Below are 25,933 nucleotides of genomic sequence, written 5' to 3'. Positions count from 1 at the left end.
TAATCGAATGCTACTAACATTCGATTAATGTTTTAATGGTTTTACATAGGGTAAGCAAATCGTAGTATTATTGTTTAAAAATGATGTATGTATTTTCATTGCACGTACTCAATAAAAGCAAAAACATTATCAATGATTTTTCCGGAACTTTCTGAAAATCACAAAAAATAATTCCCAGTAAGAAAAAGCAGTCCGTTCTGTACATTTCTTTTCCGTTAATCTCGTACCCAGATCTCTTGTTGACGAAGCCGAAGGCGAGATCTGGTCAAATCCGATTTGCACCCGTGATCGCCTGTCAGGAGTGTGACAGGCGATGAAAGAGCACATGCTTGAAAAAAATCCTCCAAATCACGGACGTTTTTCGACGTGTTGAACAACAAATTTGATAGAGACGTGAAGTTTTTTCCTAAAACGCGGTTATACTCACATCTTAACGTCGAAAAACGGCCGTAATTTTGAGGATTTATTTCGAGCATGCGCTCTTTCATTACTTGTCACATTCCTGACAGGTGATCACGTGTCGGATTTGACCAGATTGACAATGATAAACTGTATAGAGCCACCTTTACGAGCCCTGGACGGTGTTTGCCTGGTGCAGGATAAGGCGCAGGAGGGATGCCGGGATATCATAACCTCTCCGACAGCCTGGGTTCGAGTGGGTTGTGTATTTCGACAAAATGGCGGCCTTCCGGTTTCGTTAAAATTGGTAAAATTGAGGGCATTTTAACTTCTGAACAAACTCCACTATGGTACAGATGAAAGTAGCCAAGTGCCCGTCAGATGCATTGTCTTTGACGAACTGTTTAATTGTCAATGAGAACGATTTTAGCCCCGAGAGAGTGAAGTAAGTTTTTTGAACCTCATGTAAGCTGATGTTGATGTGACGTGTCTAGAACTTTACCATTCAAATCGTAATTGAATATGGTTTAAGATACGTTGCAATGCTTGTAATTATTGAAGACAATCTGGGAATTATGATTTCTGTTTTTATTTCTACCAAATTTATATAGGATGGCTACTTTGCGATAAGTGGTAATCTAGAGGGAACTAAAATTCGATTCCTCGAAGTGAAAATGGTGAAATGCAACCTCAGCAATTTTTTAGGAAAAATTTCGTACGATTTTCTTCGCTTCAGGTTCAGAGCTGGGTATATTCTTTTATACCCCAGAGCTTCTGTATTTGTACTTTCATAAGCAAGGACGGTATTGTAGATTAGTAACGCAATGCGATTAATTTTGTAACAGACGTACAAAACTCCTTAATTTCAAGGCGGATGCTTATTTTCGATTCTGATTCATTTTTTAACGACTCATTGCTTTCAGTTACGGCTTAAAAACTTGAGTCAGTACATCCAGTTTCTTTGATTACAGAGGGTAATTAAATGTGATTGGCTCCCCTGGATTTTTTGGGAAACGTTAATGACATTGATATTCTGTTTCAAAACAGGAGTTTAGGAGCGATAGTTTACTAATTATTGCCTGCTAGCCTACATAAAAAACACGAGCAAAAAACAAAACAACACAAAATTCATGATAATATGCCTCATGGTTTGTAAGCTACACCAGATCAGTAGAGTTAAGTCAATAGTAATAGAGCATGGGAAAACTTGATGAGACGTTGTCTGTGCAGAAGTATTTCCCCTTTAGTACTGTATGCTAGCTGAACTACTGGATTGTAGAAAGTAAAGTTTCTTACCTGACCAAAGTGCTGTATTTGTCTGCTTACCTTTTTTTGCAGGCATGTTGAAGTTCGCACTAATGCGCCACAGGGTTATGTCTTTACAATCAAAGTATCTGAAGATATGTCGCCAGGATCAGTTGGGTTTAGCCTAGTGCAGGTAACAGATTGACATCCCTTCATCAGTGGGGCATGATCAGTGTATGAATGTGCTACAAAACAAAACAAAAAAAAGACGGTGCTGTACATGTACTTTAAATTCCAGTACAGCGCACATGTTTACCGTAAAATTCCGAAAATAAGCCCAGGGGCTTATATTTTTCAAAGGTCCTTTTTGAGGGGCTTATTTTTTGAGGGGCTTATATTTGGAGGGGCTTATCTACAGAGGGAAATTTGCGTTTCAAAATCGATTGGACTAGCCTTATAGTTTAAAGTAAATTTACCGTTTTTGCTTTGTTTTACTTTGTATTTGAGGGCAATTTTCCAAGTATAAGTCCCCAGGGGCTTATATTTAGAGGGGCGATTTAACGAAGGGTTTTTTGCATTACCGGTTTGGGGGGCTTATATTTGGAGGGGCTTGTACATGGAGGGGTGAATTTTACTGTATTTTGTGGAAAAGGGACAGTGCCATAAAGATTTCAGTGTGCCATCTCAGAATGGGAATGTAGCCTACACAATAGCAATAGGGATTCATTTGCTCACAAAAAAATTAATACTAGAGAACTGACAGATATATCATACATGTGTCTTTCCCTATAAAATTTTGCTCAGATTGGGGATGTATATGAAGCTTATAAATTGTAATTAAAGACATCTAACTTGAAGGAAATCTGAATTAATCAGAATGAAATAAAAAAGTAAAATAAAAATAATAAATAATGGTAATAGGACTGAGTGGTTAACAAAATCAGACGATGGCAGGAGTCCGATTTGTTTGATCACGAGTATGATTATATACAGACTGAATTGGACGATATGAAATTCTGTTATCAATTAATCATAACTATAAAAAAATTTGTGATGTTTTAGCCCTCTTGAAAATAAAAAACACAAGAAATTTCAAGAGTTTTCTTGCTAGCAGGTTAAAAAGCCATTAAAGTGCACGTGCTATGGCGTATACTGTCCAATAACATAGGCATGACATGTACTGCCTTATTACACTGTTCTGTCAGTGCTGAAATCAGGACAGTTGATAGCCTATCAGATTTGCGAATTTAATGGTGTCCGGTAGCCTGGGGCTAGTGGATTTTGCTATCGGGCTATTGAACTCTGTTCTTTACTTGCCCGACAGGCAAGCGATGTTTTTTTGAGGAATTCGAATAACAGAAGAACTGTGGAATCAATTCTGCTCGTCAAAAAGCTTTTGGGCCTAGTTGAAATGATGCTGGGGCTAGTTGAACTGATGCTAGGGCTAGTAAATGCTAGCTTCAGCTTGCTTAAATGGCAGGTTGTAAAAATGATTTTCTTTGCACCCTGAGTAATAATAATAATTAATAATAGTAATTAATACATTAAATAGAAAAAAATTGTATGATTTTCTGTTTCAGAGAAAATGGGCTGGTGTGCAGCTGAACAGTGCTGTGGATGGTTAGTTTATTTGGGGAATTAACAGATAACCTAAAGATTTTGCATGTTTCTTTTATATTTTAAATATGTATCTTTTTAATTTGACCGATAAGGATAGACAATTCCAGTTTAGCCATGGTCGAATGTCTTTTCAAACTAGCAAATTTGCACATTTGATAAATTGAAAAAAAACTAAATGTTGTCTTCAGAAGTTGATAAAAAGCTTGAGGTGTCAAGATTCTTCTCCACTCTTTAAATTCACTAGTTAACATTGTGTACTTTTTGTGTTGCATTGTAGTTATTCCCTTTAGGTTTGGAGAGGGATCATTCTTGTCAAATGTGACAGTTGAAGCAGACTTCCTGCAGAAAGCAAGGTATGTCAAGAAGAGATTTTTCAGTAAGTCAAGCAGTTCATTAACAGGACTCATTATAAAATGCTTTGCTCTTAAGGAATCGGTAATTTTTTTATCTTGGAAGTCTCAGTGCGTTATTAATGGCAAATTTTAGGCGTGGGTTTTTAGGATGTAATGTTTATCCAGCTCATCATACTTAGCTTCAGGTACTGTAAGGAATTAAGCAAACTACATTTTTCATTTTGGATTCCCTATCTTTGTGTTGTATAAATTACCATTACACTGTGTATCATCCTATCTTAGGGGCAACAATGATGCGTATGACACAAACAAGATGGCAGAAGATTTCACGCATCAGTTTCTGGACCAAGCCTTTTCTGTGGGGCAACAGGTACAGTTGCAGCGCTGGCAACTTTTTTCTGAAATAAGAGCATCACATGTAGATTTTTTTCACATTCTCACACCCTATCACATTCAAAAGTAACTAAAGCGGCATTCCAGAAAGTTCTGAATATCCTTACGGCTTTCTAAACTTGAAGATTTGGGTGAAAGCACAGTCAATCATCTAGGTTTTTGAGTCTCCTGTTGGTTCAAGCTAAAAATATTTTATGTTTATTTTCCAATAATTTGTCATTTAAGGCAGTTATTGCTCAAATGTTTCTGCCTGGTGTGAGGAATAATAGTTTGTCTTCAAGCACGAGTTGGCAGAGTCCTGATCTATGTTGTATGTGATCTATCCTCAGTTGCATGCAAAGGGCTGCACTACTCTGAGATTTATACTTACCTCACAAATGTTCTTTTATTTAATTATTTTTGGGTAGGCTGTGTTTTCTTTCCAAGACAAGAAGTATCTTGTGTTCGTAGTAAAGAGCATGGAAGGTTAGTCACTCAATAAACTAGTATTAAATACATAAACGGTAGATTGTAAATTTATTAGCTTTGTGCAAATCATGGATTATAAATTATCGGTAATGGAAAACATTAAGTGACGTGATCGTCAATAAATATGCATGGAAGAATGAAAATGTTGTTTTAATATAAGGTTAAAACCTACATGTTTGTTTGCTTTTTTTTTTATGAATTTGAATTTAGCTACAGGTGTTCATGTATATCTATTAATGATACTTTTCTGATACGAATTTGTATGTTTTTGTCATGTTCTAAAACACTGCCTGAAGGCTGTACATAATTAGATTGAGTAGATTTCACTCTGTTGCTTTTGTTTCTTTGAAAATTTTAATGATTCCATTAATTAGTAGAAGTGGTCCACATCATAAAGCTGAAAACTTTATATTACTTTCATTTACATGAAGGTGAAAAAAAAAGATGAGTAGAACAATTTAGCAACACTTTATACTTTTATTTTGTTTCTTTCTATCTAGTTATTGATGTGAGCCTTCTTGGTGGTGCAAAAGCAAAACCCTCTCAAGGAACAAATGTAAACTGTTGCTTCTTATCTCTTAATGAGTTAAATGGGGTTTAATGTGATTAACAGATGGTAAACCCCTCAGCTTGTACCATTGAGTTATAAATGTACTTTCACACAGCAGGTAAATACATACATACAGCTCTGTGCATCCACTAGCTTTCATCACCTATTTACCTTTTGGCCAAATAGTAAAATAATTAGGTAATTGACCAATCAGAGTGCACTTTACATTAAATTGCAATGTTATAAATTAACTTGGTTAATAACTTTCCTACGCAGTTATGTGTCCCAGCAGTTTTACTCTCACTGCTGTTGTTGTGCTGTTGCATTTTGACAATTATCACTTTGTTTTGGTGCTTTTCTTTCCCTCCTTATCATCTCAGCATTTTGTTGTTTGATTCCTTATTTTCCTGTAGGTTTCCATGGGAATGATAACAAGAAATACCCAGGTTCTGTTTGAACGGGCAGAGGTAAACACTTACAACAATTCACAGTTGGCAATGCACAAAATCTTACATGATGTTCTGACTGTTGGTTGTTACTGTAATTTTTGTTTTTTTTTTTATGGTGGTGAGAAACGTTTGCATTACTGTAGACCTAGCAAACTGGGAAGCAGCCTTTCCTTCTCAATTGAATCACGTTATTGTCTCTCTTTTTCAGGGATCAGTGCTTAATCTCACTGGTACTGCAAAAGGGTGAGTACAGTGTAGTGTACATGTACCCTTCTCTACTGGGTAATTGAGTTCTAAAGCTTCCCTGAAATGTTCCAAAAGTATTATACCTGTATGGCAACTTAAGATGTAAAGATGTTAGCTGATACACTAAAATGGACGTGAAGAGCCAAGTTGCGGTTTTTTGTCACTTTCCATCTTATTAATATTTCACTTTCCATAAAATTCCGCAAATTTTGTTTTATAGAAATAAAATGCCAGAAAAGACCATTCAGTTCATTCTGACCAGAATATTTGAGGTCAGCTTTGAAGGTGGTGCACTTTGACTAGTCTGGTTATTTTGGCAGGTCAAACCAAAAACGTCCCTTTCGATTTGACAAAACTGTTGTCCCCAGTACTGCTCTTCTGTATCCTGCTGACAATTACTGTGTACACTAAACAAATACGCAGTGGCTTGGGTTGGGTCTGTACAACAAGAATGTAGGTGATCCATTTGGCACATGGAATTTCTGAAATTTCAAACAAAATTTTTACTGAATGGAAAGCACCCTTTCTGTACAATCATGTACCAGTCTAGACCAATTTTAAAAGGTGGCAGTTGTTGAGAGCTTTTAAACAAGAGCCAATGTATGGATTTTTATTCACTGGGACGAAAAAAAGTAGCTGTTTGTAAAGAGGTGGTTGATAGCAGAGGTTCGACTGTAGTATAATTGGCAGTAAAAGGTTTTTGGCAAAAACTATTGAGAAAGGCTACACTGGATTTCTCTTTTGAAAAATATTCTGTCAAGCTGGCCAGTTCAAATGTTTAATAAGCACCTAAACTTACAGTTCAGTTAGGCTGGCCATAATATTACTATTATGTTCTTTAAATTTTAGAAAAGCTGCGACACAGTCCATCATCAGCAGAGATTGGGATTTCACAAAGCTGGGAATTGGAGGTCTTGACAAGGTAATTAAACTGCTGAGCAGTATGAAATTATTTTCTGTGTGTGTTCACAGTCTGGGGCCATCACCCTGAAGATGTGTGGAGGAAAGAGCTCCAACAAACTTCTGAAAAACTGCCTCATTATATGCTTTTGAAACGAACCAAGATTTTGACATTACACCAGGAGCAACTAACGTTGTCATTGCAGACATCCCCTCAACATTTTTGTGTCCTACTCCTTTGTAAGACTAAGACTAACTTTTTTATTCTTTGCTTTCTGCAATTACATGTACACAAAAATTGTACATGTACTCCTTTGTCTTCATTTCATTTATATCTAGCCCAAGCTATTCAAAAGCTGGATAGCGCTATCCATCAAATCAAGCACTACAGCTGTATTTAGCAAACCAATTGTGGTATACATGTATATTGGATAGTCAGAGTTTTTATTAAGTGGATAGCAGCTGCACTCTCCACCTTTTGAACAACTCAGGCCTGGTTATGAAAACATAACAAAATTTTTTTGTACCCAGTTTTGAAAATGCAATTTAACATCAATTTCTGTTGATGCTCTTCTAACCAGGAATTCTCTAACATCATAAGAAGAGCTTTTGCAACACGTCTCTTTCCACCAGAAGTTGTCGACAAGCTAGGTATATTAATTTTTTTCCTTCAAACTAGTTGCATAGCAGCATTTCAGTTTTGTCTGTTATGTGCTCAATATCCATTTTTTTCTTCAATCAGTTTGAAGGCTCACAGCTGGGTGTGTTTTTTGTAGTACTCTCCAAAGGCAGGGCTACATGTATCATTAATAGCCTGTAGCCAGTATTTTAAGTGGGGTACTACAGTAAATTCAGCTGGCTACTCTAAGTTTCAAAAGAAGTCAAACGCAACAAGCATATTGAGGATTTTGTGGGAGAAATAATGATTGTAATTTTGAAGACCAGCTACATGTCATTGAAACCAGTAAAGGCTGACTCGAAAGGGAATCTGGGAAATTTTTGTTTGTGAAATCCAGAATCCTGGTTTTTGGAATCTACAACGTGGAATCCTTAATCCAAGACTGTCTTGGATTCCCTTACATTTAGGACAAGCTGACTGATCTCAAGTGAATATCTCTGGTCTTCCAGGGTACCCTAACCCTGTAAAGCAGTGCAGAATTTTCATGTATTATCCATGAGTGATTGGTGACATGCTAACCTGGTCATTGTGTAGTGAACTTTTTCAGCCACTGACTAGAATGGTAATCAGTTCTAATTATAAATGAACATCACAAGGACCTGTGAGCACAGCTCTGATGCAAATGACCAGTTAACACAAGTAACTTTGAATGTGTTTATTATCTCATAGGTCTGAGGCATGTGAAAGGAATTCTTTTGTTTGGTCCTCCAGGTATGATGGAATATTCACCATGCGTGCTGCCACACCACATTTTAAAAAATTCATCCCCTAGAGACAATAGGGCCATTTATACGAGGAAAAATAAGACGCGTCTTACGTAAGACGCGTCTTAAATAAGACGCGAACTGTACCATTTATACGAGCATGTCTTATCTAATAAGACGCGTCTTCGCTAAGCCGCGTCTTATTTTAGACGAAATGTGCCGTTTATACGGAAAGTTCTCGTCTTATTTAAGACGCGTCTTATTTTTCCTCGTATAAATGGCCCTAATGTGTGTAACCAGGGTGGATGTTGCAGTGAAAAGATTGACTTGACGCTCTAAAACGTGATGTTTTATAGCTACTACCTACTTTATCTCAAAAAACAGCAACAAGAACAACAAAAAAAAAGCAGCAGCAACAATGACAACAACATTAACATTATGGAAAGAACACTTTTAGGGAAATTAGGCCTTGAACTGGACCAAAGAAAACGTTTGCTAGAAAGTTCACATTTCCTTTTATAAAATCAGAAGAAATAAATGGTACCACGCAAAAGCTCTGGCAAAAAGATTTCATTTTGAAGGTAGCACGGGATTTTGTCCACAGATTTACAAGTTAGAGTGAAAAAAGTCTCTCCATAACGTGTTCTAGGAGTGAAAGGTTTAAGGTATTGTTTTTTTCAGGTACTGGTAAGACATTGATGGCTCGACAAATTGGAAAGATGTTAAACACAAGAGAACCCAAAATAATCAGTGGACCAGGTACTGAATTTAATCAGAATATTAGCTCGTGTTTACGTAGCAAGCGTTTCCGCACAAGTTCGTTGAGAAAGTTGGAACGAGAGCGAAACTTTTGGGCAATACCGATTTCGTCGGAAACGCTATCAAAAGATATCAATGTCCGTATTAATGTTATGTAGTAATCTTACAATGTAATTCATCTATGCCTTATAAGTCCTGGAATTTATTTTGACCCATTTGATGTTCGTTCTGTTCATTGTTCTTGAAAATCCTAATACAACTTTACGTTTTTTTTTTTTCAGAGGTGCTGAATAAATATGTTGGAGAGTCTGAAGCAAATATCAGGTCGGTCGAGCAACGAGTATTCATAAATTGTTTTACTGATTTATTTAAAAAAAGGTTTACGGCGTTTGTACGTAGATGGGATATGCTCTGTCGTGAAGGAAGCTTCTTGCTTTAAATAATCTTCTTTTCATGTACCCTATGCTGCTGATAATAAATAACTTTATATTTTTATTCACCATGCCAGAATTTTTGTTAGCTTTTATCTTCCATTGCTCCTCACTTGTGATCATCGTGAATACTAGAACATCATGATGTGTACTTCATGCGTAAATTTGACCCTTTTTTACCGTTCTTCATTTTAGAAAGTTATTTGCCGAAGCAGAAGAAGAGCAGAGAAAGGTTTGTTTGCTTCGGGAAAATGTATACTGTAAACTCTTAGTCTCAGGGTTGGGGAACATTTTTTATTGTTAGATGACGTGCGACCACGAAGTAACCAATGGGAGAGCGTGCTGTCAGGGAAAAAATATTCCAGCTAGATAACAAAAAAATCGATATCTACACTCTTAACAACGATGACAGCATTGGTATCGACATTTTATGAAGAAAATGTTCTTTTTTTTGTAGCCTGTTCCAGGCGTCGTGTCCGCGAAATTAGGAACCTTAAGCAAGGACAACGACGACGGCAGTGGAAACATGTAAAACAATGAATTTGCTTTCTTTCAAACTTAATCGCGTCTATTTGGACCCGCTCAATATGTCAAATGCAGGCGACTTTTCCTGGAGTTGAATTCTTAAGGATTTTATTCAGGTTAAAAAAGAGGAAGGAAATTTCGTCGTCGTATGTCCACGTCCTCCGTAAAACGTCAAATTAGGAGGTTTCACGTCGTAGTCGTGCAGTGGACGTCAAAGAAATGTACTAAAAAGCGTGACGCACGTGCAGAGCTGTTGTTTTGATCATTAAACCTATTGTTGTTTTGAAGTCGTCGTTGTGGTTGTCGTCGTAGTTGATTAAGCTCCTTATATTGAGAAAGCGCGGACACGAAAATAAAACGGGAGGGAACTGGGGAGAGGAAAGTCGGCGGATTTCCTTTTTCCCGCCACCGCCATTCTGAACCACCGCCACCTTTTCCCAGATCACGCGCTTATATTTTCGCGTGTCTTTCTTTCACTTACGCGTCATCCCTACTATCTGAGAGCCTGGAACAGGCTATGATTCTTGTTGTTCTCTCGGTCATAGTGCTTTCATCCTCTCCTTTGATTTTTCAGTTCGGTGATAGCAGCGGCCTCCATCTCATCATCTTTGACGAGTTTGATGCGGTGTGCAAGTCAAGATATATGTATAATGTAAGTACACGACTTTGTGAGTGATTTTTATACCATTTGCAGTTTTAGTGTTAAGAAGTTTCTGTCACTGTTGTTTATGCGCCTTATACGGTGGTAACTTACCTCTCTTTTAATTTCCTTGTAGAGTGGCGGCACAGGCGTTCAAGACTCAGTTGTCAATCAACTTCTGGCTAAGGTAAAATCGTTGAAGAATTTATTTTCTTTGGTGTAGGCCTTAACTGTACCATGGTCGGGTGGCAATGATGTTTGCAAATTCTTCGACCTATTCACCATATTGTTTAGTGCAACTAGTGTAACTACCGGAACATTGTGGTGCATATTACCATTGACTTTTGTCCACACGAAACCGGAAAGGTTTGAACCCGCGTATCTTTTTTACCCGCGGCGTCGTGTGGACAGGGCCCTTAAACCACATTGGAGAGAAGTCCAAAAAGATGTGGTTTCGGTGAACAGATTTACTGATTTCGTGTGGACAGAAAGCTAATTCCTGTATGTCCGGATTCGTACAGGTGGACGGGGCCTAAGTGTTCTGCAAATCCCTACAGTGGAACTTCGATACAACGAATCTCTGTATAACGAAGTCCTCGGTAGAACCAACGATTTTCTTTACGCTAGTAATATATAGTAAAATATATGAAAAAAAAAACTCGATATAGCGAATAAATTTTGCCAGTGCCTTGGCCCTTCGGTATATCGAGGTTCTACTGTAGATTCAAAACTGTTTCACCGAGTTAGTTTGATTTGGTGTTGGTTGGACATGCTTTAGCTTTATTATTTAACGTCTCTTTAGATCGATGGTGTGGAGCAACTCAACAACGTGCTTCTGATTGGTAAGAATTAGTCGACGATTCGCATAATTGAAATTACTGATTCTTGGTTACTGATTCCGGGACAACTTGCTACCCACTTTAGGATGGGATGTGTACGGGCAAGGCCTTTTAAAAGTTTAGAACAAGAACAGGAAGTCCCATTGTTACTTTCCGTTACCAAAATATAATTAGTTCTAAGCATTTGAATTTCCTCATAGTTACTGGCCAGAAAATAGGAAGTGCGGAAAATTGAATGCAAGATTTGTATGTATTGAAAAGCCTAGTTCCCCACACAGCCTCCAATTGGGAGCGTAAGCATCTAAGACGGCAACGACTACAAAAACGTCATTTCAACAGTGAATTCGCGCTGCCTCAAACTTTATCGCGCTTATTCTATCTCGTTTAATTCGTCAAATGTTGGCAACTTTTTTTGGAGGTGAATTCTAAAGGACTCTATCAATGTGCAAGAAAAGAAAAAGAAAGTTGTCGTCTTGTGTTCCCGTCCTCAAAAAAACGTGAAATTAGGCACTTTCACGTTGTAGTCGTGCAACGACGGCTTAGAAGTGTACAAAAAAGCGTGATGCAGGTGCAAAGTTGTTGTTTTGCCAATCTGAACCTATTGCTTTTTGCCGTTCTCGTTACCGTCCCCGTCGTCGTCGTTGCTTAAAGGGACAGGCTCACGGTTCAGCGCATGCTCATTACGTTTTTCCAATTTATTAGTAATTCTATCGGTTAATAATCCCACTCACATATATCTCAGCGATCTCAGAATGTATTTCAAAGTGGAAGTGTATTTCAGAGTAACCTGAAGTAGGATGGAGGAGTGCTAGAATTGCAGAAAAATTGGTGGATTGTGCCAACACTACCAACGTTGAATTTATTTTATTCCATGGTTGATTAATTTACAGCTATTTGCACCTAAGTTGATCAAGTGACTGCCAGGAGAGTGTGCAGATTGGTTCTTTGACAACATTACGACATGATCATATTGCTTTCATAGGCGATACAGCATGTCCTGGTAGAAAAATAGCATTTTGATTAACAAGCATACGCTGAACCGTGAACCTGTCCCTTTAAGCTCCCTATTGTGTCGTTACACAACGCTCCTCTCCACTATAGAAAGAAAAAAATGGCTGTCCAGGAGACTAAAAGAACCCTTGCAAAGCCTTCAATTTTGAGAATCCATTTCCAGGTCTTGAAAGTGTTTAAGAAAGTCAAGAGGTGACGATTCCGTTTGTGTGAATCATAATTTGCTGAAACCTGGATTTGTTGGCCCAATCCATTTTAATGCCCTGAAACTCAAGTTGTGGCCCGTGCTTTACAAGATGGTTGGGATCATTTTACGTTTCTGGGAAACTGCCCACCTACCCCTCCCCTAAGTCAACATTTTGCCCTCAGTAAGAACTAAGTGTTAAAGTTGGTTTAGGGGAGGGGTAGGTGGACAGTTTCACAGAAACGTAAAATGATCCGGTTTTGCTTTTACTTCAAGGTATGACAAACAGGAGGGATCTTATTGATGATGCTCTGCTTCGACCTGGTCGACTGGAAGTGCAAGTTGAAATCGGTTAGATTCAACATAACTTTTAATTCTGTGTTTTAACTCACGTTGCCAGCATCTATGGAAATTTATTTGGAACAAAAGAAAGCGTATACATAAGAAAAGACTATTCAACTCCCACAGGACTGGTTTGGGACACAAACATGGCCGCCGTTTCATTGTTTTGGGACACAAATATGGCCGCCATGACGTCATGTGAAAACACACAATAGAGAGAAGAAGCCGTTACGTCACGTTGCCATGGTAGCAAAATTTCCGCATCTCAACAAACAGTGGTCCTGCAAATATGGCGGAAAAAAAATTGACATGACTGTATGACTTTCTTGTGCATGATTGCACTTTGAAACAAAACGGTAGCCCATACTTTTCTTCCATCGTTCAACAATACAAATGGCCGTCTCTGTCAAGAAAGGTTGTTGAGATCCAGCAATCTTGCTACCCACGGTACTACCCACGGTAACGTGACCTCTCACTACCCCTCTCTATTGGCTCTCTTGTCATGGTTAACTCAGTAAGATCACGCGAAAATTAAATTCGCCTTGCATGCAGCATTGCATACTACTGATACTATACGTTATGTATGCTAACGAATTATGCCAGCTGCCGCAAAAAGAGTCCGTGAAGGCGTACTTCTTTATTGCGTACACTGACTTTGGATCAGTTTAAGGTTTCTGGGAAACTGTCTATCTACCCTTCCCCTAAGCCAACATTTTGCCCTAAGTGAGAAGTAAGTGATAATGTTGGCCTAGGGGAGGGGTAGGTGGGCAGTTTCCCAGAAACCTAAAATTCATCCTTGATTTTAATGCATAATGAGTTCTTTATAGGCCTAAAAGCGGAGTATAGTTAGTGAACATGAAAATGTTTGTGTTTGTTTGCGGGCGTTCTATCATTTATTTAAAAGTTGCACAGGTTTTCTCTCTGTTTTTATGCAGTAGTATGTATTGCTGTTGGAAAAATACGAGATTGCACACATTTTTGTTTGTCTAGCCAATGTGTAAAATTCCTTATTGAAATAGAGGATCGACAGGGCATATTCTTTATAGTGAGCGAGGTGTTGTTTCGCCGTGATTAATTTATAACGCTGTTTGTTGACCAGGCTTGCCAGATGAGGCTGGACGAGTTCAAATCCTGGAGATACACACAGCTAAGATGAGAGAAAATAATCTCCTTGCACCAGATGTCGACCTGGCTGATTTGGCTGTGCAGACTAAGAACTTTACCGGCGCTGAGATTGAAGGACTTGTTCGCGCAGCGCAGTCCACAGCCATGAATCGCTTTATCCAGGTACAGTAAAAGGAGAGTGCAGTGATTTGCTGACTACCACCGAACGAATTTGATTCAAGAAAAAAATAAATCAAGCAAGCTGCCCTAGAAACTTTTTGTTTGAAAGCGTGCTTCTATTCTTCATATAGTTTACCGAGCGAGGAATGTTAAGAGTCGTGTGGGGTAACATGCGATCAAGTACTTTTGGGGAATAGTGTTGGACTTTAAGTATCATGGCAATGGTAACAAATGTGATTAAGACGGAATCCACCAGGAAATTGAGTAATGTTAATTTTCAGTGGACAAAAACCTTGTACCAGAATAATTTAAAGAATATTGAACTCTTTTTTACATTTTTCAAGGGCTCAAGATGTAATAAATCATCTGTAGTAACACCAACGAAAATTTCTCTTGGAAGTCCGAGAAAACTGAATGTCAAATTTCACAAGAATTGTGATTACACAGGTAAAATTCTGAAAATTTCATGTGTAAGATGTAATTCTGTGAAATATGACATTCATTTTCTCGGGCTCCTATGAGAAATTTTGTTTGGTGTTACTACAGATGATTTATTACATCTTTAGCCCTTGAAAAATGTAAGAAAGAATGCGATATACTTGAAATTATTCTGGTACAAGATTTTTGTCCACTGAAAATCAAAATTACTCAATTTCCTGGTGGATTCCGTCTTAATATTCCAACTTCTACCTTTTTGACTCTTTAAGCCCCAGATATCCACGTACACTTTGGGCCTGAAAGGGTAAAAAAAAAAAAAGTTCGATGCGAAAGACAACACGGTAAAGTCAACTCTTTCTGAGAAGAACGCCTTGGGGACCTGCAGTATGTGTCAGTCTTAGAGAGATGTCCGTCTTATAGAGAGTCAAATAAAGGGAGTAAAGAAAGGCAGGGACCAACTCTGAGTGTCCGTTTTACAGAGGTGTCCGTTAAGATAGAGTAGACTGCATTTCAGTTTTTTCTGTTTTGGTTTTATCAGCTTAAAAACAATTTCGAAATTGATCCTGAAGCTGTGGAAAAAATTTTGATAAGACGTGAGGACTTCTATCACGCCCTGGAGCACGACATCAAACCGGTAAGTAAAGCAAGCTTTCTGTTTCCTGCAAAAGGCAAAGGAAAATGCTCAGATATGATTGGCTTTTTAACATAACAAGTCATGCAAGGATAATTGAACAGTGCGCGTCATTTCGCTCTGTTTAAAGACAGTTGTACTTTGATGATGATGATGGTGATGGTGATGATGATTTTTTTATACTTGTGCGTATTCCATTCGTCATTCGTCATATTTACTTTTATGGCTTACTTACATATTACATTTTACATACTTTCGTATCCCTAGTTGCAAAAAAACAAAACAAAAACCATAGGAAAATGTTCAGCTCAATTTTGTGTCCATATAAAATCACTCAATCCAAATCTATTCGTCACTCTTTCATACAATCCAAGTTCTTCGGTCCTTCAAGCCGTTTCCTCTTTCTTTTTCTTTAGGCGTTTGGACCTGCTGATGACAATCTGGACCTGTATGTTGCAAATGGTGAGTGGTGAAGGTGTGCCTTGTGGTGGTGGGGGGGGGGGGGGGGGGGGGAGGGGGGAAGAGGTGGGTTGTTACCTACAGTGGTACCTGCATCAGAAGTCTAAAGAATGATTTTGTTTCCTTTATACGCGCCGTTGTTTATTTATTTATTTATATATTTTTATCTTAGGATATGTTTTATATCGGTTGCTTATGCATTGTGATTTTGTCGCTAACTGATCAAATCATGAAACAAGATAAAATATTCGCGATTTAAAGGATGTGTAAGCATTACGATGTGACATTGTTCTTCAGGAGATATCCCTTAAGCTGGGCTACATACGCAGTTAATGAGGGAGGGTAATGTCGCAGCAATTCCGCCAGGCCGGTTTATCACTTAGCTTGCTGAAGACATGGATCAAACTGCCCTGGGAGTGCCTCAGGTCTTGTGAAAACAGCATTTGGCAACGTCACCTCTGGTTTCCCCGCGAAGTGATGTCAGAGAAACGAGTTCAGAAATTCCATACTGATGACGTGTCACTATCCAGATCTGGGTAGTGCTTCTGATTTTGATCGTGCCGCTAGAGAAATTTGCTTCTACAGCACTACCCAGATCTAGGTAATGACTCGTCATCAGTATGCAGGGGTTTCAATAAGCATCGACGGCCGACAAAACTCATCGGCTACTTTGCTCATAGAGGTCGGCTACTTTTTCTAGATAGAAGAAGCAACTAGTTTGAATAACGTTGGAAACAAAAAATGTTTCATAAAAACTGAATGAAAACGTAATTATCATGTGTTTTCTTAAAGTTCCAATGATTTTACGTTACGCTTTGGTCATGTGAACGCTATATTTCAGTCATTTTTTTGCACAAGTTTCTTCATAGGTTTACGCAGAATTTGTTTACGTGCATAAGTTCTTAATTTAGTTTTCATCATTTGTTCACTGCTTGTAGGAATTGATTGTGTCTGATAAATTGAAAGCTACATTTTCTTCAATGAAAAAGACGCTCATTCGTCCTCAACTTTAGTCTCCAGAACGCTGAAAATCGTATTTTAGGGCTTTGAAATTTCAAAATTTTCTGGGGCAGAACGCACGCTGACACCCACCCCCTCCCCCCTCCCCTAAAAAAAGGGGACTAACGGCCCCGTGTTGATACAGTCGGTTACTCTATCCAAACCTGCTGGCTACTTCAATTTTTATTGAAACCCCTGCAGTATGGAATTTCTGCAGTCGTTACGCCGACGTCATTTGGCGGAGAAATCGTTGCGAAATGTCGGCTGCTTTCTTACTCCATTAATCAGTGCGATGAAGTTCGGGTTGCTAGATTTCTGCTCAATCGGTTCTGTTCTTCGATTTTCAGGAATTGTTCGCTGGGGAAACGAAATACAAAGGATTTTAGATGATGGCAGGTTATTATTACAGCAGACAAGAGCACAAGACATTACTTCACCAATAACAGTTTTACTTGAAGGTTGGTATCAGCTTTTTTATTGACTGAGGTGAAAATGGCGACAAGGGGGACCAAGACGAGGTTGTCCGACAGATTTTGCTCTTACCAGCCCATGCAACGAGAGCCTGAATTCGGATTTTAATCAATCATCATGATTGCAGTAGACACGATAGCAATAACTGTCAAAAATCAGGGCGACAAAGTTGGATTTTGTTCTTACAGACAGAGCTTACATGTATTTTGAGGATCATTTGTCTTCAAGAAGGGAGGCCTATCATCTGTCATTTAATCATTGATTTCAAGGGTAAAGCGGATTTGAACTCACTATCTTATCTGCATCAGGATTTAAGGGTAAGGGTGGACAGTGAAGGGAACGGCAACCAACGCCCGCTCGCCGAGTCGACCCTATCCTGCGTCGCGACGTAATTTAACCCTGGTTAGTAACGTCTGCGAGATATGCAGATATGCTTGTTCTGGGGCCCAAACGCAAACGGACTAAATGAATTACCGGAAATGCGTTTTGAATTTTCTTTAATTCTGATTGGCCTCGAACGGACTAAATGAATTACCGGAAATGCGTTTTGAATTTTCTTTAATTCTGATTGGTCCCAAACGGACTAAATGAATTATCGGAAATGCGTTTTGAATTTTCTTTAATTCTGATTGGCCCCAAACGGACTAAATGAATTACCGGAAATGCGTTTTGAATTTTCTTTAATTCTGATTGGCCCCAAACGGACTAAATGAATTACCGGAAATGCGTTTTGAATTTCCTTTAATTCTGGTTGGCCCTAAACGGACTAAACGAATTACCGGAAATGCATTTTGAATTTCCTTTAATTCTGATAGGCAAAAAATCGTGAATGGCCTTTTTAGGAGGCCAATTATGGCACGTACTCAAATGCTGGTACGCAGGTGGGGGCCCAAAAAAGGATTTCGGCGCTGTTTCGCAGACGGGCTTCACCAGAGTTAAGTTTCGTTTGTGGCACAGGCTAAGTCGACCCCGGAGATCGTCAAGAGAGCTTGCTCACAACCTAACAGAAGGCAAGATATCGAAACGTCTCATTGTGCTGTCTTTTGTTGGTTTTAGGCCCTGTGGGCTGCGGCAAAACAGCACTGGCTGTACAGATGGCGCTCATGTCAGACTTCCCGTTCATCAAGATGTGCACACCGGAAAACATGATTGGATTTATTGAGAGTGCGAAATGTCAAACCATTAAAAAGGTGAGTTTATTGCCTTCTATTTAACCGTGGTATTTTAGCTCAATTGGTAGAGCCCGGATCTGCACAGCAGGATCGCGGGTTCGATTCTCGGAACCGAACCAGTGCTCTGGTAGCTGGTTAGCGCTAACCCGGGGTTCGTTTTCTTCTACTGAAAAGCTCTCACTCGGATAATTTTCTCTATTCTTTTTAGAGTACCCAATCATCAAATTGTAGGCAAAGAGAATTTAACTGAATTTGCTTTTTAAGCTCCCATATCTGAGGTCAAATTTCGCACGAACCCTGGGTTACCTTAACCCAGCTTCGAATAACCCGGCCCAGGGGCCCGTTTCTCGAAAGTCCCGATAATTAACGGGCCCGGTAAGCTGTCGCCGTTTGCATTAAAGATCGAGGTTCAATAGTTTTGCATCTAGCATGATAAAACCATCACTTAGTGAAACAAAATGGAGTAGTCTGCTAGCTGGGACCCGCGCTCTTATTCTTTGTATTTCGATTTGAATATTTGACTTCGGGCCCGAAAAGTTACCAGGACTTTCGAGAAACGGGCCTCAGGTTCTTAACCCTTTAAGCCCTAAGAGTGATCAGCATACTTATATACATACATAATATTCATTTAAACACGGTGATTTTTAAAGCTATAAAAGCTTGTGGGGTCGTGTATTTAAGAATTAAATTAACTTAAACTAGATCAAAACTTACATACAAATCTCTCCTCGTAATATCAATGCTTTGTAAAACTGAGAGCGGTCACGAGAATTACGGACTCATGATCAGTCAAGATGAATTTGCTTGATATTTATCAACTTCTCCCGACTACTTCAGTCTGTAGGAAATGAATAGCGGCAACAAATGAGAATTCAGACTTCGATCTTAGGGTTTAAAAGGGTTAAAATAGAGACCCTTTCATTCTCAATACTAAGTAGTGCGCGCGTGAACCAGCGTCTTTGGCGGGAAAATGCAATAGCCGTCCTCATTCTAGTACATGTTTTAGCGAGAATGATCGAAACAAGTTATTAAATTAAGACGTTTTATCATTTTGCGATCGGGAGAGGGGTTAACTTTAACTTTTCTGACGAATTAAAAAACGAAAATGAAGCTTTCCGGAGTGTCTAGCTTTTGAGAATACGCGAACAAACGTTAGGTTAAATCTTCTCCTGTAATCTTTAAGTCTCCAATAACAAGGAAAGAAGGTAATGCCTTTTCCCTGTAATTGGCTTGACTTTCACGTGGCTCTTATGTCCACGTTAAAATGTTGCCTTGGTCTCCTCTCCGGTAGGAGACGTAAGAAACCGGTGTCATCACTAACGTGAGATGCTGGAATTTAAAGTAAATAAATAAGAGTTAAATTGTTGCTCTGCTTTGCTTTTGAACAGATATTTGACGATGCAGACAAGTCTGAACTCAGCTGTATCATTGTTGACGATATCGAGCGTCTTCTAGGTATGGCCACAGCAGTATTCTGTGAGAATTTAAGTAAAGATGTTTCTTTGACTGGAAATGTTGTCTTTTTGCGCTGTTATTAAAGGCGCTCTTTTAAGACGGTCTCCTTTTGTTGTCAATCCAAGTCGTAGGAACATGTTTTCTCTTTACTCTTTAAAACGCAGGAGTCCGACATTTTGTCAGAGCAATTTGCAAACAATGCAGAAAAAGGCGCGAAATAAATAAACATCAGTAAATAAAATAAATAGAGTAAAAGAGAGAAATGAAAATTGGCCGTTGAATGGTTAATAGTGCCAGTTTACGTTCATGGAAGAAAGATGTTGTATTTTGTTTTAGTTAGCCCAGGTCATAGATACTTTGTATTATCATGAAGCAAAATTCAAACTGTGGCTGTCTGCTTTTTGTCTTAGAAATTTGTCCACGTAAAATGAGCTGGGACACCAACCAGCTTCCCCCTTTTCCCTCAAAAACGGCAAAAGAAAAGAGACAAACAATCGAAATGAAATAATTAATATATAGATTTAGCCAGGGTTAAAAGCGAAGCTCTGGTTAATAATACGTGTAAACAAAAAAAAGTGAAATCGTGTAATGCTAAACGGGGACGACGATGAAAATGGCTTCAAGACTAATAGATCTAATTAGCAAAAAACAAATTGCACGTGCAGCACACTTTTCCTCTAATTAGCAAAAAACAAATTTGCACGTGCAGCACGCTTTTTTGTCTTTCCTTTGCCTTTGTTTTGCACGACTACAACGCTGTTTTGTACGACTAAAACGTCAAACTTCCTAGTTACACATAATTTTTATGGAGGGATTGTCATATGTGCTGTTTTTCTTCCTACGAAATTCGTCTCCTTTGTTTTCAATAACTCGCTCTAGCTCTTTCTCTGTTATCCACTTTAGTGTGAACAAAAATAAAAGAGATAAATTATTAATGACAAAAAAATAAAGAGAGCAAAACACGACATACCCACAGGGTGGAAACAGCCTCTCACGCACACATATTTAACTCTCTATTTCTTTACTTTTTTTCTCAGATTATGTGGCCATTGGACCAAGATTTTCTAACGCAGTTCTACAGGCGTTGCTTGTGTTGCTAAAGAAGAAGCTTAGAAAGGTTTGTCAACTTTAAGTCAAACTTACCCTGGAGAAGGATTATTTAAGAGATTCCGATTCAAACTGATTAATTGGATTATCTAAGTTGCTATTATGTGTAACTGGAAACCATTGGGATCATTTGAGATTTCTGGTTAACTGACCACCTACCCCTCCCCTAAGTCAACATTAGCACTTACTTCTCGCTTAGGGCAATATTGTGACTTATGGGAGGGGTAGGTGGTCCGTTAACCAGAAACCTGAAATGATCTCGCTATTTTCCGGTTCTCGAATGGGTTACGCTGTTGCATTTTCCACCCAAACGCTTTCTTCCCTAGCGGGTTTTCTGGATTGACTAGCACTTAATGGATCCCTGAAAGTAGCTCAATTTAGTGTCTAGTCGAAAGCTAAACTTTCATTACTCATAATCAAGACACAGATAGGCCTTTTTCGAGTTGCTCTAAGCCTCTGTTTCATAGCGAGGCCGAGTGCAAAAACATTAATATCTAAATAATTTTCTATTCTCATGCAGATAAAACTTAGTCTGTTTACAAAAGGAAGATTTTGTACTTAGCCGCGTTTTGAAAAGGAGGGTCGTTGGAATTCGGAAATGGCGTATTACTGGTCATGTTTTACCTATCTCAGACAAAAATAGTTGGGACACTTCCACTCAACGCTGTTTTTTCACTTCTGTCCCGTCGACTGGTCCTCCCAATGTTGTTTATCGCAGTTAATTCACCAATTCTTGCACACCAACATTGGGAGGGCAAGAAGACAACCGTATCCTAACAATTTTGACTGAGACTGTAGTTTTCAATCACGTGGTTACTCCTTGGACCACTCTGCTCATGACCCGGGATAGGTGCACACCCCAATATAAGCTCTATGGATACGGGTATGGTTTTCAATTGCTAGTGGACTTAAATAGACCTTTCTCACGTTCCTATAAAGAAAGGTACCGTAAAATTCCGAAAATAAGCCCCGGGGCTTATTTTTTTCAAAGGCCCTTTTTGAGGGGCTTATTTTTGGAAGGGCCTATATATTCGGAGTGGCTTATCTACAGAGGGAATTTTGCGTTTCAAAACCGATTGGGCTAGCCTTATAGTTGGAAGTAAATTTACCGTTTTTGCTCTGTTTCACTATGTATTTGAGGGCAACTTTCCAAGTACAAGTCCCCGAGGGGCTTATATTTGGAGGGGTGATTTAACGGATGGTTTTTTGCTTTACATGTTTTGGGAGGCTTATACTTGAAGGGGCTTATACATGGAGGGGCTTATTTTCGGAATTTTACGGTAGCTCAGTGATTTTGTTGATTCTGTGTCCTGCGTCCCTGATGCATACGAATTCCCAAAGGCGTAAAATAATTTAATGGATGCGTCCCGTAGGACGCAAAGATCGATCGATCTGAAGATGTTTTTTTTTTGTCGAAAATCTTGTTTGTGTGATTTCTGTGGCTGTTAACGTGGCTGTCGTTTAATGGTGCATATTTATTTTAGTCCCTCATTTTTGTCGTTTAAATAGAAGGACTACATTTTAATTTCATTGAACTGTGATAAAGAGTTTTGGAGTCTGTCTTCAGATTCAGTAACTGCCTGGTTACATTATACCCAAGCATTTTCAGTTTAGAACTCGTTATTTTTTGAACTGGGACTCATGATTTTCACAAGATGAATCTCATTACTCACCTAAACTATTTCTAACAAAATCACTGTACTTACTCGAACCTCGAGATGTAAAAAGACAGTGATATGAAATTTTCAACTCAAGGCTTGGCTCCATTCCTTTTTGTTTGCTCATTGATGTGCAATGCGGGAAGGTTTATTTGGTCTCTCTAATAGGGTAAGTTTGTGTACTCTCTGGAACCAGATTCTGCAATTGTTGTTGTTTTTTTAATTTTTTTTTTCGCGGGTAAAGTGACTCTAAGGTCTGAAATAGGGCAGGGAAATTCATATGTTTTGGTTTGAAATAGGATCAAGTATTCGAACTTTAACGCTTTCTTTTAACCTTATAGGGTCGCAAGTTGATCGTTATTGGTACAACTAGCTGCCGTGACGTACTTGAACCCATGGGAATAGTGCAGGCATTTAACACAGTTATTCATGTTCCGCGTTTGTCCGTCGTAGAACATCTTAGACAAGTGCTACAGGTCAGTTATTTTAAAATCAAGATTAAAGACTCATTAGGGACTTTAAGATCCAACGACGCGACGGCGACGAGAACGTCGCTTAAAAGGTGAATTTGCGTTCCTTCAGTCTTTATAGCGATTATTCCTACCCACTTACTTTGACAAAAGTAGGCGAACCGTCCTGAAGCTGAATTTTAAGGGACCATATCGAAGCTCAGAAAGAGAAATAAAATTTCGTCGTTGCCTGTTTACGTCCTCCATAAAACGCAAAATTAGGCATTTTCACGTTGTGGTCATGCAAAAACAGGAAAGAAATGTACAAAAAAGCGTGATGCACGTGCGAAGTTGTTGTTTGGGCTTATTAAACCAATTGTTTTTTTTGACGTTCTTGTTGCCGTCTACGTCGTTGGATCTTAAAGTCCCTATTATATAAAGCAAACGGCAAACGTGCGCTTTGTAGCAGGTGGTGAAATGAGTACGACTGCAAATTTCGTCAAGGCTAGCGCTTGTTAAGAAAAAATAGGATGTGTTTTCTGGGATAACTAACTGAAACAACTGCTTGAAGCTCAGAAACTCTTCTAAGTTTGCAAAGTTTTTAGACTATTTTAGTCTTCGTTTCTTTTCTCGTTTTTGATACTTTTCGCTTTTCTTTTTTAATCCGTCTGCTCCAAGAGACAACTATGGAAACGTAACACCTTATTCTTCTAACTGTTTAGACTGCTGACAAAATCCTGTTTTGGGACTATTCAAATGAAACCTCTGTCACAGCGTTTGGCATGTTTTTATCTGCTGTTCACAATCAACAAATGCTTGTTTTCTTTTGTTTTCGTTTTGCTTTGCCTTTGTTTTCTGATTTGGATTTGCACGTTTTTGGAGGCGTGGAGCTGTTAGAAACTCATACTGGTGTTCTTTGAACTGCTTTGACTACGGCGTATTTCGCTGAGACAAACGCAAACAACTAAGTCAACTCTATGTACTTTGTAGGAGGTGAAGTTGTTTGATGAACGCGAAATCAAACTAATTGAGGACATCATTGGCCAACGAAGGTATGTCACATGGAACGTAGAATTTTGCGCACATTTTTCTTCTTCATTTGACGCGATTTCGGACTCCCTTCTCGCTCCTCTCCCAAGTGAAATTAGGCTGGTAGGCATTTGTTACCTTTCTTTAGTTAAAGCTTTTTGTTTATTATTTTAATACTCTTTCCTTTGTAGGTTGTTTGTCGGCATTAAAAAGCTCCTTATGATGGCAGAGATGGCGGTCCAAGTAAGTAAATCTTAATGAAGGCCCTTTCGTAAGAGCTTTTAAGTTCAAAATTTTAGTTTTCCATGCAGTGTGATCCTTCAATAAAAGCTGGGATGCTTCCCTCCCCCACCCCTTACCGCTGCAAACCCCAATACCCGCCCCCTCTGTAGATTTGAAACCAAGATGGCCGCCCTTAAGGTGGCTCGACCCAGTTTTTTTGGGGGGGTACCATCCTACTTTGAAGCTCTCTGGTATCCCCACCTTTACTCTTCTCGTAACTCTAACACATAGAATGAATAACACATAGATCAATCTACAATATAACATAAAATTTTTGGCGATCGGACTTAAATTTGGAAACCGCTGAATTTCTCGAATTGGGTCTTTGCGATTTTGGTGAAACTCTGTTCAGCGCAAGGCACTAATGCGCACTATGTGTAGCCGAGAGATTTTCACGAAAAAATGCCGGCAACAGCAGATTTTCGACTCAGACCTCAAAGGGGCGTGGCATTACAACCACGTGACATTTACTCCGATCGCCCAAAATTTTATGTTATATTGTAGATTGATCTATATGTTATCCATTCTATGTGTTAGACTTACGATAAAAGTAAAGGTGGGGATACCAGAGAGCTTCAAAGTAGGATGGTACCCCCCCCCCCCCCCCCAATAAAACCGGTTCGAGTCACCTTAAAGCAAAGATGCCATTCCGACTTAAGATGCCATTAATTACAACAACTGGGCTCTGATGCAGACCTCGCTGTGAAATGTGTACAGCATTGTCTGGGCTAAATTTAATCGTGCGATGTTGAGTCAATGGGGGGAAAGACCTTTAGGTTCCGTGGATGGTCAGAATAGCCATTAAAGGGAAACCTGCAGAGCACCGCCTTCCCGTGGCGCTACTTGTTATGCCTTAGATCTGATGAAAACCTAAAATGTGATCATTTAGATGAAAGTATTTTTGAAAGTATGTCGTGATATTTTCCCCCATTTTATTTTACAAAGTAATTCCACTTTTCCATGATTGGTTGTATAAAAACAAGTGCTTGGGGTCAATTTCTTTCAGACCAATAAACGTGATCGAGTCGATAAGTTCGTAAGTCTCTTGGAGGATGAACAGTGGTATGTATGTGAAGTGGAATGATGTGTTACTTGGCATACAGCTCTGTGGTTTTACGTTATAAAAGTCGATCGTGAATGCTGTGCTTAACTATGATGTTTGTTGACTGTTGCAGTTTAATAGGCGAGGTCGGTTTATATTGAACCCGTCTGGAAAGTCACAGGTCTGTAAAATCATACTTTTCAGCAGTTGAATTTCCAGGTAAAGTATAACAGTCCGTTTGCTTACTGACCTTTTTTTTATATTCATTTGCAGATCTGATGATCAGTACAGAGTATTCAAAAGAATGCTTACAAAAAAGAAACATTGGCATACAGTGTAATACCTTAACTAAATCTGTCTGCTGTACACTATGTTATATTTGATTTGTGCGTAAAAAAAAAAAAAAGAAAGAATGGGATTTGGATTGTACTAATTTCAAGAAGATGATGCATAATAGTAAACGTTAAGCTGCATTTTGCTTTCTACATAACTGCTTATTTGAACAACAGTCAAACGCGGTCGAAATTTTGTTTCTGTATTATTAATCCTGAACACAGGTTCGATTTTTACCTGATTAAACTCCAGAAAAGTAGCGAAACCATTAAGTGGAATAAATTCAGATTTGATTTACTGTTTACATACATTTTTTTCCATTTATTGGGTGCTGTAGTGATTATTTCCAGTCCCTTTGTTTTCTTGAGTACGAGAGTTTTTCATGGA

At 38.8% G+C, this 25,933-nt stretch overlaps 1 protein-coding gene across 3 annotated transcripts; it reads left to right on the top strand.

The window, feature by feature from the left end:
• The first annotated feature begins 673 nt into the window (after window positions 1-673).
• LOC140922203 (vesicle-fusing ATPase-like) lies at window positions 674-25,850 on the top strand. 3 transcript variants are annotated; one of them, XM_073372184.1, is made up of 32 exons: window positions 674-844; window positions 1,738-1,837; window positions 3,225-3,264; window positions 3,542-3,617; window positions 3,900-3,987; window positions 4,418-4,475; window positions 4,979-5,034; window positions 5,442-5,495; window positions 5,686-5,720; window positions 6,573-6,645; window positions 7,205-7,274; window positions 7,972-8,013; window positions 8,688-8,765; window positions 9,047-9,089; window positions 9,392-9,428; window positions 10,296-10,373; window positions 10,498-10,548; window positions 11,164-11,203; window positions 12,672-12,746; window positions 13,837-14,024; window positions 14,998-15,093; window positions 15,507-15,552; window positions 16,896-17,006; window positions 18,076-18,209; window positions 19,580-19,646; window positions 20,684-20,763; window positions 22,753-22,887; window positions 23,851-23,912; window positions 24,081-24,132; window positions 25,178-25,233; window positions 25,347-25,394; window positions 25,487-25,850. In XM_073372184.1, the coding sequence occupies exons 1-31, from the start codon at window positions 747-749 to the stop codon at window positions 25,372-25,374; spliced, it is 2,247 nt and encodes a 748-aa protein (XP_073228285.1). In that variant the 5' UTR covers window positions 674-746; the 3' UTR covers window positions 25,375-25,394; window positions 25,487-25,850. The 3 variants fall into 3 exon arrangements, with proteins under 3 accessions (XP_073228285.1, XP_073228287.1, XP_073228286.1); XM_073372186.1 differs by lacking the exon at window positions 5,442-5,495; XM_073372185.1 differs by lacking the exon at window positions 7,972-8,013.
• The last annotated feature ends 83 nt before the right edge of the window (window positions 25,851-25,933 follow it).

Source organism: Porites lutea, chromosome 13 (genome assembly GCF_958299795.1).
Source record: "Porites lutea chromosome 13, jaPorLute2.1, whole genome shotgun sequence".
Classification (NCBI taxonomy): Eukaryota; Metazoa; Cnidaria; class Anthozoa; order Scleractinia; family Poritidae; genus Porites; species Porites lutea.
This window is presented reverse-complemented; position numbering and strand designations above follow the sequence as displayed.